The sequence below is a fragment of the Salminus brasiliensis genome, chromosome 5, assembly GCF_030463535.1.
Source record: "Salminus brasiliensis chromosome 5, fSalBra1.hap2, whole genome shotgun sequence".
Classification (NCBI taxonomy): Eukaryota; Metazoa; Chordata; class Actinopteri; order Characiformes; family Bryconidae; genus Salminus; species Salminus brasiliensis.
This window is the reverse complement of record NC_132882.1, coordinates 39,766,734-39,778,902: the sequence shown is the minus strand read 5'-3', so window position 1 is coordinate 39,778,902 and position 12,169 is coordinate 39,766,734. Positions and strand designations below refer to the sequence as shown.

The 12,169-nt window shown below is 39.4% G+C and overlaps 1 protein-coding gene across 1 annotated transcript in view; it reads right to left on the bottom strand.

Moving 5' to 3' along the window:
• Positions 1 to 12,169, bottom strand: part of jarid2a (jumonji and AT-rich interaction domain containing 2a) — a 75,763-nt gene that overhangs the window by 35,190 nt on the left and 28,404 nt on the right. The window contains exons 4-5 of the mRNA XM_072680370.1: positions 8,830 to 8,999; positions 358 to 543 (exon numbers count right to left, since the gene is read on the bottom strand). Of these exons, the coding sequence (XP_072536471.1) occupies positions 358 to 543; positions 8,830 to 8,999 (356 nt within the window). The remainder of the gene's footprint in view (positions 1 to 357; positions 544 to 8,829; positions 9,000 to 12,169) is intronic.

Here is a 12,169-nt window from a genome sequence, read left to right as displayed (position 1 = left end):
GCTGGCTGTGTTTGATGGCATCACAATAATTGCTCTTTTTTACTGTTGTAAAGCTGTCGAAGGAAGACATCAGAATTTTAGAAAATTAAGTCAACGTGGCCCTTTTTAAATGTTGTCTTAGTCCTGACTGACCATAACATTAGATAATTTGCGTAAATGTCATATTCATCACTCAAAAGGAAGTCTCATGTATTTAATTGGTCAGATACAACTCTTTCAATAATATCTATTTAGCTAATCACTTAACAGGTGTTAGTCTAGAGCATGATGAACATACACTTAGATTAGTTAAAAAATAAAAAAAAATAAAAAAAAGGTTATTGAAGAAATTGAAAGAAAACAAAAGCTTAGAATTACCATGTCCGTTGGTGACAACCCTGCTTGGGGCTTTGCTCTTGCGTGGACTGGCCTGGCAAGAAGTGGAGGCACTGCAAGCCGCCGGCTCCTCTTGCTCTTCATCCTCATCTTCTTCTTCCTCTTCCGCGTCTTCATCATCCTGAGCACTGCCGAAGTACTTCATGTTGCTGGGCAACGCAGCAGAACCTGAGGTGCAGAGAGAGAGAGAGAGAGAGAGAGAGAAGGGATGGTCAACATTGTTGTAATTGTCAGTAATTTTGGCTATTTTGGAGAGGTTTAAGCACAAGCAAGTCTACTTGAGACTACATAAAACCTCCATGTGATTTGTGGCAAGTGTGTATTTGGTAGTGACACAATTGTTGTCATTTTGTCTTTGTACACCACTATGGAAAATGAAATTGAAATGGAGCAAATCAAGAAGTGAAGACTTTCAACTTTAATTAAAAAAAAATACTTCATCACTTACTTAAGAAGGCCAGCTGTTTTTTACAGTCTCTCCATTTCCACAGGCTCAAAGGTAATTGGACTATTAAGCGATAAGCAAAATTCTTTCCTTCACAACATCCAGTCAAGTTAAGAACATTTTTCTGAAACATGATTTTTTAACGAGATGAAACCAGGATTAACGCATGATCTGGAGCAATACCGGATCTTCTGTCAAACACGGTGGAGGCACTGTTATGGCATGGCATGTATAGCTGGCAATGAAACTGGATCACTGGTGATTTTCGAGAATGTGACTGCTGACAGAAGTAATGCAGCTCTGATGCATCGGCTAACAGCGACCATGTCGGCCAACATCACACTGACGTGATGTGGGGAAGGAGAGAGAGCCATATACCCCCCAAGAGAGAGCTGCAGCTGCTGATGGCATGCGCCATGACGGGATTCAAACCAGTGACTCTTGGGTCATAGTGTCAGCGCCTTAGTCCACACGGAGCCCCTTAATCCAGCTTTTCTAATTGCAGTTTTATTTCTTCACTTTTCTGAAGACAGTTTTGCCCCATTCCTTTTTAGAAACACAGTTTCTGCCCCACCCACTCCTGAAAAAGCAGTTTTGGCCTTTATTAACCTTTTCCCACTTTTTTTCGTCCCATTCTTTTTTAAAATGCAGAAAACTAACATTTCTTCCACACTGCAAAATTCAAACCCATGAACAGGAGCGTTGTAGTTGGAAAAGGGATAATGCTAACATTCTCATAAAAAAAAAAAGATTGTCAACAGATTATGCACGTCCATGTAAGATTCTTCAGCTTAATCTTTGACTTTAGCTGTCCTTTCTGTAGGTCTGTGCCACTAGCCTGAGGCCCGGAGACAGCAAAGACAGGCAAATGGTTGCGATGGCAGTGTGGCCCCAATCCCCCTTCATCCAACCTGCTCCTAATCCTTGCCGAAGGCTCCGCAGTTCATAATGTAGGGGCTGTTCAGGAGCTCTACACATGCCCTCAACCACCATTTACTTGCAGCAGGGTCACCAGGTGCATTGCTATAGCCCAAACCGGTCGTGCACACAATCACATGCTATAGCCCAAACCAACTATAGCATGTGTAAAAAACCTACAGCTGTGCGTGTGTCAGTGTTTCTTTAGAAACAAAGCTATTCTGACAAACATGGAGATGGAAATTAATGTGAGATCAGACACATTAACACTGGACGTGAGTAGCCTATGGGTCCAGAAAGTGAAAAGCACAGCAAACCAGACATACAAACAAAATAACAACATAAAGGTCTTACCAAATTGGGTCTGGCTTCAAATACTTTATACTTAAATAAATACTATTTTATGTATCTATACTTTCAAATAAATGCTGTTTTAAAATAAATACTGGAACACTCATTCTCAAAACCGCCCTTAAAAGCAACAATATCACAATTTTAGAGTTAAAAAAAGCATCATAACACCATCAAAATATTTGGGAAACCCAGGAGATTTGATCTCTCAGATCCACTATATGTCCAAATGCTTGTGGATACCCCTTCTAATGAATGCATTCAGATACTTCAAGTTCCACCCATTGTTCACACAGATGTGCAAGTGCTCACACAGATTGTCTAGCTCCTGTAGGAAAGCATTGTCAATGGAATAGGACTCTATGTAGCAGACAAACATGAACCTTTTGGCACCTTGACTAATGCCAGGATTGAGCTAGAGACGTATAAAAAGCTGTGGAGCAGTAGAGCTGTGTTCTCTGGAATGATGGTGCTCCATCCACTACTTTTGGGATGAGTTGGGGAGTTGCAGATGAGGTGTGGTGATGATCACCCAACATCCATCTTAACTAACGTTGTTTTTGCTAAACACAAACAAACCCTCACAGCAGTGCTCCAAAATCTAGTAGAAAGCCTTCCCTGGACAGTAGAGACAGTTACAGGATAAACACTTCTGTAATTCTATTTCAGAAACAACGAATGAGCAGGTGTCCCAAAACTTTTGTCCATATAGTGTAACTTTTCCTAAGGACTCAAACCTTAATTAGCTTGATTCAAAGCTTTATAAGTAGTCTTGACTCCCAACAATCAGTATCCATTGGTTCATCTAAGCAGCTCTCTAGCACTCTGAAAATGTAAACAATTGGTTAAGTTAAGTTAAGATCTAGAAGATATAGTCTTGAAGTCTTGAATACACAAGTCCATGCATTTTTGTAAAATAGAATTTAAAATAGGGCCAGCGGTCATCTGTTTATCGCTATTTGTCATTTTCCTTGAATACATATTTTTCTGTTATTAATCATACTGCAGAAACTGCTATGAGTTGTTTGGTAAACATTTTGGGTATTTCGTGTAATCCCACAGGGTTCTAATTTAGGGTCTATAAAAGTTATAACAGAACTACAGTTCTGAGGGTGAAGAAGTGCAGGGTAGGCCTATCTACAGGATTTCAGGAGTTAAAATCGTTGGGAATCCTTATTAGCGCTGAATTATTGATCAGTCTCACTTTGGGTTTGTTCAGAGAGAGCAGCATTCTGTGATGGACGACGCTCCAGAGTCTCCAGAATACTGTGATGGCTTTTCAGCCTCCATTTTCAAAGCTTTTAGCATGGGCTAATGAGACCCCTGAGCTGCAGGCTATTGTCTATTGCTCTGGAGGACATGTAAAACACATTCGTAGTTGTTGGCTTTGATGACAGAAGGGTGCTGCTGAGCATTCTGTAATTGCCACTCCTGAAAAGTATGCTAACTGTGTCTAGTCTGCTTATTGGAACACAAAATAATTGCTGGATAACATATTTTACTCACAAGCAATTTATTAGGAACTAATACTAATAATATGGGTAGGTCTTGTTTTTGCTCTCAAAATAGTTTCAGTTCTTTGTGGGATGGATTTCACAAGATTCTGGTTCATGTTGACATGACTGCATTCCACAATTCTAGTAAATACTGCAAATCTTCTGTTCTACCACATCCCAAAGTTCTACTGGATTCAGATCCAGCAACTGGGAGGACCCCTGAAGCTTCAGCTTTGTGACATGGTGTACAGTCAATGTGGAAGTAGCCGTTAATTGTGGATAAACTATGGTTATGAAAAGATGCACGTGGTCAGCAACAACACACAAACAGTCCATGGCTTCCAGGCCCTGATTGATTGGTATTAACATTCCCAACACCATTACACCATCTCCACCAGCCTGGACTGTTGACACAAGGCATGTTGGGTCCATGGATTCATGCTGTTGCTGCCAAAATCTGACCCTACCATCTGTGTGGGGAAAAGAGTGTGGAGATTCATCTGACCAGGCTACATTTTTTTAGTCTTATCCAATTTTAGTGTGTGTGTGTGCCCACCGCCGCCTCAGCTTTCTGTTCCTGGCTGACAGAAGTGGAACCTGACATGGCTTTCTGCAGTGGTAGCATGTGAGCCTCAAGGCTGAATGTCTTGTGCATTCTAAAGGTGCTTTTTTGAGTTACTGTAGGCTTTATGTTCAAATTATGAACAACCTGGCATCAACAAGTTACATGCTTTTCAAGACTAAGCCTAAAACTTTTCTTTTTTCAGATTATTCAGTGGAGTCATATAAAGGAGTGCTTCACCCAGATTTACTCATATTTAACACTTGAGGTTTTTTTAAATGTGACTATACAGTTTAAATGAAACTGTGTAATTGCATACCTAATTATATTTATTACTAATGACATATTCTTTTCTGGCGTAAGGAAAATGGCAAAAACAACAAGTTTGGGCACACCTAGTCAAACGACATTTTTGATTGTTAATTTTGTAAGTGTAATAAATACCCTTAGAGTACACATCCCCTACAGAGTAAACACTTCTGCATATTTTATAAGCTATGATTTATTTTTCCAAAATGATAAATTATGAAACTGAACAAGAATTATGTCTAAAATGAGCAGAACAATTTCAAATTCAAGTCTGTTTCATAAAGAGGATTCATTCATTCAAAAAAATCAAATATCATTTGAACAAGGGTGTCCAAATATTTGCATACAACTCTAGAGAAATGTTAGAGGTTTTACATTAATCATCAGTATAAAGTGATACGGTGAATCCAGTGTGGTCCATGAGTGGCATTAATTACCCATCAGGGCCCACACTGCACTGTAAGCTCCAATTACATTTCAGTACTCATAAGGCAGTGCGCTGCTCCCAGCGCTAACCCTGTACAGCAACAGAAGGTCAGGAGAGCTGAGGATGAATTATGGGACGGAGGAAAAATCTCTCATTTACATCTTTTAAGTCTGAAACTCCATTAACTCACTTTACCTTCAGCCAATAATCCAAACCCAATCTAATCAGTCTGCTCTCTGTCTTTAGAGACCTTAGTGTGTGTATGGATGTGCGTGTGTGTGTGTGTGTGTGCTCGCTCAAAAGAGTGGAAGAATAATTCAATTTGAGTCTGCCATGTTTGCTCTGGCTCTGCGCTCCTGACGAAACGGCAAGTTTAAAGGAGGATGATGAGGAAAGCAATAGACGAAGATGCCGTCATTATTTCTGTATGATTCAATTATCAAGATGTGAACAAAGTCAATCAGTGGGGTCAGAGTGGTTGGGTGTGAAATGCTCCAATCTATAGAAAACTAGTCAGAACTGTTTACAGTGTTGGTGAACGGAACCAGACGTCTGAAGAGTTTAATGCCTCTGAAAACTCCCTCACAGAAATGTATTTTCGTAAAGTTGTTATGAATATGCCGTCTAATTCATGAGGGAAATTACTGTGCCCTCAAAATCACTTTACGATTCGGAGACAAATGGCTGACATACTCATTAATGCTCTAAAATGTAAATGGGGAGTCATTTCAGTCACAGCCCTAAACTCTTTAAGACCAAGCCTTGATGAACTGCTTCCATTTTTATAAACTGTATTTACCTCGGCATACTTGAATATTGAGAGTTCTGTATGCAAAACTGATACACCATGAACCTTAAACACTGTTGTTTACTCCTTCAAAAGAAAATCCAGCATAATCAAAACAGAACTGGTAAACGAGCCAATTCCAAAACCCTGAAACTGTTAGGTAATATTATATTATATTATATTTTTACAACCCCCAAGATTTACATAAAATTAACCCACTACAAAAACCCTAGTCTGAACCGGCGAAACAGTGAAGAGTAACGTCAACTTCGGAAGAATATGGTTTTGTTGACACTGAAGAGCAACACATCACCTCCAGTCTCTGCTAGTTATTGGAATATGGACCTAAAAACATATAATAAAGGAAAGCCCTGGCACTGGTTGTTTAGTACTGGTAAGGCTAAAGAAAGCCAAACCCAGAAAAGCTAGTGGATGCTAGGCTGAAAGCTAACCGGCTACAATCTCTTCAGCTTGTTAACAGCACAGCGCACTGAGAGGACACAATGAGAGGACAGCAGCACTATCTGCAAAGTATAATGTTACAGTGTTGAAACTATGCTACAATATGCAACTTCTATAAAGTCCATTGTAGTGCTGTAAACCAGCCAATAAAAGCAGAACTATTGGCTTATAAACAACATATGAGCTTTGTTGCCTATACCAAAGTCACATACTTACTATTCTTTTATTAAACAACAACCTAAATACATAAACACAGCCATGCAGGTAACCAGTCAGAATAGAACTTAAAGAATCTTGGTAATTTTGGCCAGCTAAACCTTCAGTACATCCTCAAAGGAGGTCTTCAAGAACTCTATACAGACCCATGGTACCTCAAATAAGTATTTGCATTGAATGGCTCTTCATATTAAAGGAAATCCTGTTTATATATAATCCTTTTGGTCCAAGTGAAAATATCAGATTCTACCTACTAGTGAGGCTGAGACTACTGCTTCTGATATATGAGATATGTTTCGTTACAACAATATATATATACAAACATGCATGCAGTGGGAGTTTCCTCTCAAATTCTTTCTGCCTAGGAAGCCCAACTGTGATGAATCTGACCCAGATTTGTCTGAAACAGGGGAGATATTAGCTCCGCTGAGGTGAACAGTAGGTCATCATGCCTAGAGTGTCTGGAAGAGGAAGGACATTCCAGTGCCTTCACCACTAGAATACTCAGATAAGCCACAAAAACAAACCGCTAGCTCTTGCAGCCTGGGAGACGGAGAGGAATGAGGTAAAACACATTTAAAAGCTCGGCCTCGGCACTAAGCAGAACGCTGCCAGACAGGCGGTTGAAGCCCTGCACAGCTGGGACAGCAGCCAGCACATTGCACTGCCATCAACAGCACTGAATGAGTAGCAATGAAGTCTGTTAGCCATAGGCATAGCTGTTTGTGTGTGTAAGGAGAGGGATTTCAGATTTGAACCTTCCTTGAAATGCTTCATGACAGTTCCAAATGGACATTCGTAAAGCGTGTATGATTATGTCACCCATAATGTGTCAAATAACTAACTGTTTTGTTACATCCATAAAAGATCAGTGGAATCAGCACTAGTGCTGCATTTGTAGCCTATTTATGCAGGCCCACAAGTGGTCACTCCATCAGAGGAATGGAAATCGCCTCACACATTTTTTTGCTTAACATAATCATAAAACATACTTTTTCATGTAAATCTGTTAACAGGACACTTTTGGCTCCTTTTGTATGAAACTACACAACTGTACGTTGAGCTGCTAACAAGCCATGAGGGCTAAAAGGAGGGGAGGGATGAAAACCCACTGCTGTGAAAACACACAAATCTACACAAAGTTGTTTGGTCTTCTGAAAACATGTCATGTCGAGTACCCAGCCAATGTAAATGACCATGAGGTTTGACACCCTAGCTGTTAAAATGTTAGCCCCTAATGTTATCTATAGATCTACGCCTTGATTTTCATTCCTGTTATTATTTATCTACTTAGTTTTAAATGTCTATTTTTTTTTCTTTTTCTTTCATGTTTTATTTGAATTGCAGTATCAATTGTTAATACTGTAGGAATGTGTAATGTGAAACTTCTAGAAATAAACTGATAATAAATCTCCATTTTATTAACGGTTACATTCAAACTCAGCAGCAAAACCAATCACAATCTCCATTTCAAACAACATGACTTTTAGACTCCTGAGAGACTATAAACAGAGAGTTTTCCATGAAAATATGCAGTATGATGAGATTCTTCTTTAGGAGAATGGTGAATAAGCTCCATGGTTCCTTACAGAACCAAAAGAGGTGTTTTTATGTCATTGTTCAAAGCACCATTGCACCATTGCACCTGAAGGAGTTTGTGGGAATATTGGCAGTAGCTTTCATTATTTAAAGCTACTTGCTGCTTTTAAAGCACTTATTTTACTCTACAAGATTATGTTTGGCCAGAAAAACAAACCTTTAATACAGTCCATCTGATCTGAAACACAACCAGAAGACAAAAGAGTCTGTTCCCTGAGACGTCTAGAATAGGGATGGACAACGGGGGCCGGAGTCCAGCACAGATTTGCTCCATGCTGGACAGATTTCAAACACAGACTGAAGACCCACCTTTTCCGAGAGTACTTGGTTGAAGTGTAGTGTTGAGTATTATGGTCTCCATATTGACTTGTGTTTAGTAGTGTCTTCTGTACACTTTTGTAAGTCGCACTGGATAAGAGCGTCTGCTTAATGCAATAAATGTAAATGTAAATGTACATGTAAATTTGCTGCTCTAACAAACCTACTGAACCTGGCAAATCAAGTTCAATCAGGTGCGCTTGAGTAGGAAAAGCACGGAACTGTGTGGGAATCTGGCCCTCAAGGACAGGAATTGCCCACCCCTGTTCTAAAGCCAACCAGCAATACTTATCCACAGTGAGAATGGAGGCTAATATTGAACAAAGCGTCTAGTGTATCCACAGATTTGTTTAGAAACAAAGACAAAAATCCTCAACCCTTTTGTAGGTGTGAAGCCCACCCTTACTTAATGGTTGTTTTGACTGGGAATTAAACAAAGTAAGGATTTTCTTAGACTTTTGCACAGTAATGCTTTATATTTGTTAATTTTTGTCAAGGTGGAGCAGTCTAGCTGGGCTTCAGCAGATTTAACATCCATGTGTTTTTTCGTCCATAGTGACTTACCTCTTAGACAAAGGAAGGTGAGGAAGTCCTCTGTTTTGGGTTTGCACTTGGTGAGATCACTGAGAGGAAGGCTGGGGCTTGGTGGCATGGCCTCCAGTAATTTAACTGGAGTTGCATTGGGAGAGCTTGGCTGAGATTGGGCAAATTTCCTCTGTGCTTGCAGCCTTGGCCTAGAGAAAGAGTGAGAGAGAGGAGAAGAACTCTATATCACATATCATTACAAGAAACAGTATTTTGACATTTTGTTAGCATCTGTGAGTATTTCATGCTGGATTACCCAGAAGTAGGGTCTAAACATTATGATAATGATATTGATTTTAAGAAGTGATAAAAAACTAAAACTTTATATGACAAAACATATAACAAAATAGTTATGGTCATTATTTTGCAGGGAAGTAATTATAATTCACCCTTACCCCCCCCCCCCCTCAAATTGAACAATAAAACATGACAAAAATAATGGCTTGTAACCTCTTAAACCTCTCAGAACCATCATATTGTGCCCCGTTATAACTTATAACAACTCAGCCAGTTCACATTACTCATGCAGTTACCAATTAGTAATATTTAGGGTGTAATAAAAGACACAGATCATAAGGGGTTAATGATATCATAAATGCTCCCTCCCCCCAGTTCTAAAGCAGCTTGAATGTTGTCTGGATTCACACTAAAGAATCAGGCCGGTTTGCATGTCACTGTAATTAGCTTCACAGAGCTAACATTTACAATAAGACCACCATTCAGAAACCAAAGTCAAAGTTAGAAGAGTGTAATTAACACAAAACATACAGCATGAGTCGTCTGTAACATCTGGATAAGTTTTGCTTTTATGAGCGCTAAAAGCCTGTTCTTATACATTCAACATGCTGGCAGATCTGTTCTTCTTCAAGAACGAGCAAATCTCCCACTATAAACTGTTGAAAACGTGCATGACAACAGATCAAGGACTACTGAGGCTGCTCAGAAGACAGACAGCAGGCCCCCTCTCTGTTACTGGCATGTTCATATTTTCTCTTGTTTCCATTATGTAGTATAAACCTATATTTTCCACTTCCCACTGCTTTGGGAATCTCAGCACAACAAACAGAATCTGAAGCTAAGGTCTTCACAACTACAATCAAGCAGCACATGTTGCGGTCTATATCAGTGCTTTTTAAAGGGTCAAAGATAAAGTGAATTTCCCACAGGTCTAAAATGGTAAACATGGACCGCTTACTCCTCAGTCTATACTCTATACAGCCAGAGCAGTTTTGGCGACACAGGGAGGACCATTCACAAGACTAGTCAGTTATGTCTGATCAATGTATGTGAAAAGCAATACCAAATGATGAAGCAATTCTAATATTTTCACCAGTGGACAGAATGTCTGTAAAGATAGTAAAAAGTGGGGGCGGAGCAGGAACGCTTGGCTGCTTTCCTGGAAGTGGAGGTGGGGGCAAAAAGTCACAGATTGAGCCTGGCTTTCACATTGTTGTGTAGTAGTGGTGAGGAATATTATGATACACTGTATGTGCAAAAGTATGAAGACTTTCCTTGTAATTAGTGATTTTAGCTACTTTAGGGTGCAAAATCTCAACAGAAAAGTATTGCGAATGGAACAGGATACTCTAGAGCATAAACACATGAGCCTAAGGCCACCAAGCCCAATGGCAAGGAGTACAAAGCCCTACTACAAAGTTCATTAGGGTAGTCACAAGCTATCCACTCTTCTATGGTTTGATGTTATTCTAAACAAATTTGAGGTCAAATTATTATAGTTATATTCATTATCCCACCCACTTTACTCAATGTTCAAGCTCCACTGGCAGCAAAACAGCCCCAGAGCATGATGCTACCACCACTATGTTTAACAGTTTGTACAGTGTTTTCAGGGTTAAATGCCAGGGTTGAAATACACAGCCCCCCCCCCCCCCCCCCCATCCTATGCACAAGCATCAACGCCCGCTGTTGCTGACTGGCTGAAATTGTGCTGTGTGCCTCGACCCGAGCCACTGTCTTTGTTTCCCATTAATAAAACCAGGGCTGAGTATGAACACTGGACTTTTTCCCAGCGTGCAAACAGACCAAAGAGCTAGCGAAACGTGAGGAAGCATTCGCTGAAATTTACAAAAAGGGTACTGAATTGAAATCAAGCCTTGGAAAGTTAAAAGACATTTTGGAACTTTCAGTGCTACTGATTTAATAAAGGGGTGTGTGCATATTTTTGCCACTGTATATATAATTTTACCTGTGATGAATTTCAGAAAAACTCAGTTCAAATTTGTACACCTAATTCTTGTTTTATGCTGTAAGCCCAATATTGCTGACATTCATGTCCATGACGAGTGTATAAACTTCCAACCACAACTGCATAAGAATGTATAATAAAAGTTATTAATGTTGTTATTGTCATAATTATTATTATTTATTAATAAATATTATGCTGTTGCAAAAAAAAAAAAAAAAACACAAAAAGGCTGTAAGCTGTTGGATACAGTTTTCTTGTGTTATTGTTTTAGTTGATACATTTGTATTAGGGCTGTAAAATATTAGAAAAAACTGACATTGCAATATTCGTTTTTTCTACAATATATATATACTGTGACATACACCCATTTTCACCAGATTTCACCAGAAGTCAAATGTCCAATGTCTCATGGTATTAATAAGGCGCTCCAAATATCCAAGAATGGAGTAAAATAAATGATACTGGGTAGATTTAATCTGCCCCTGGTAGATAGGTCACGGAAAATGAGAACAAGGGACATTTTTCTTTTACATCAAGCAGCAAAATAAGTGGCATCATTTAATTAAATTTGCTTTACATGACATTGCATGTCCTGCGATGTGACTATTGCGTATGCCCACATATGCGATGGCTATGACTAAATGATATACTGTGCATCAATATAGCATTGTGTACTGTGTATTCTATTGAGAATCTTACTGTGCAAACTTCTAATTGTCCATTACAAAAATGCCAGCAAGCATCGAAATTAACCAAGGCTCTCAGCTCTGCTTCAAGGCCAGTGGGCTGAAAATGAAGTAGCGGTAGACCTCACACACCTCAAAGGAAGTGTGTGCAAGTTTCACACTTCCTGATCAGTAGTGCTGATGACTGATACAGGGAAATATTCACCACAATTGAGAATTGGAAACAAATAAAGGAACTCCGATGATCTGCAACAATAAACTCATAAACTCTTCAATAAGAATGAGCTATTATTACATCTGATTCAGTCAGTCAGTCAGCCAAGAAATACTGGGTCCCCATGTCTACATGTTGAGTTTTAGACAGGGGACACAAGGCTAATGTCGCTAACCATTACTGGAAGCTCATAACCACCAACTGACATTGTGC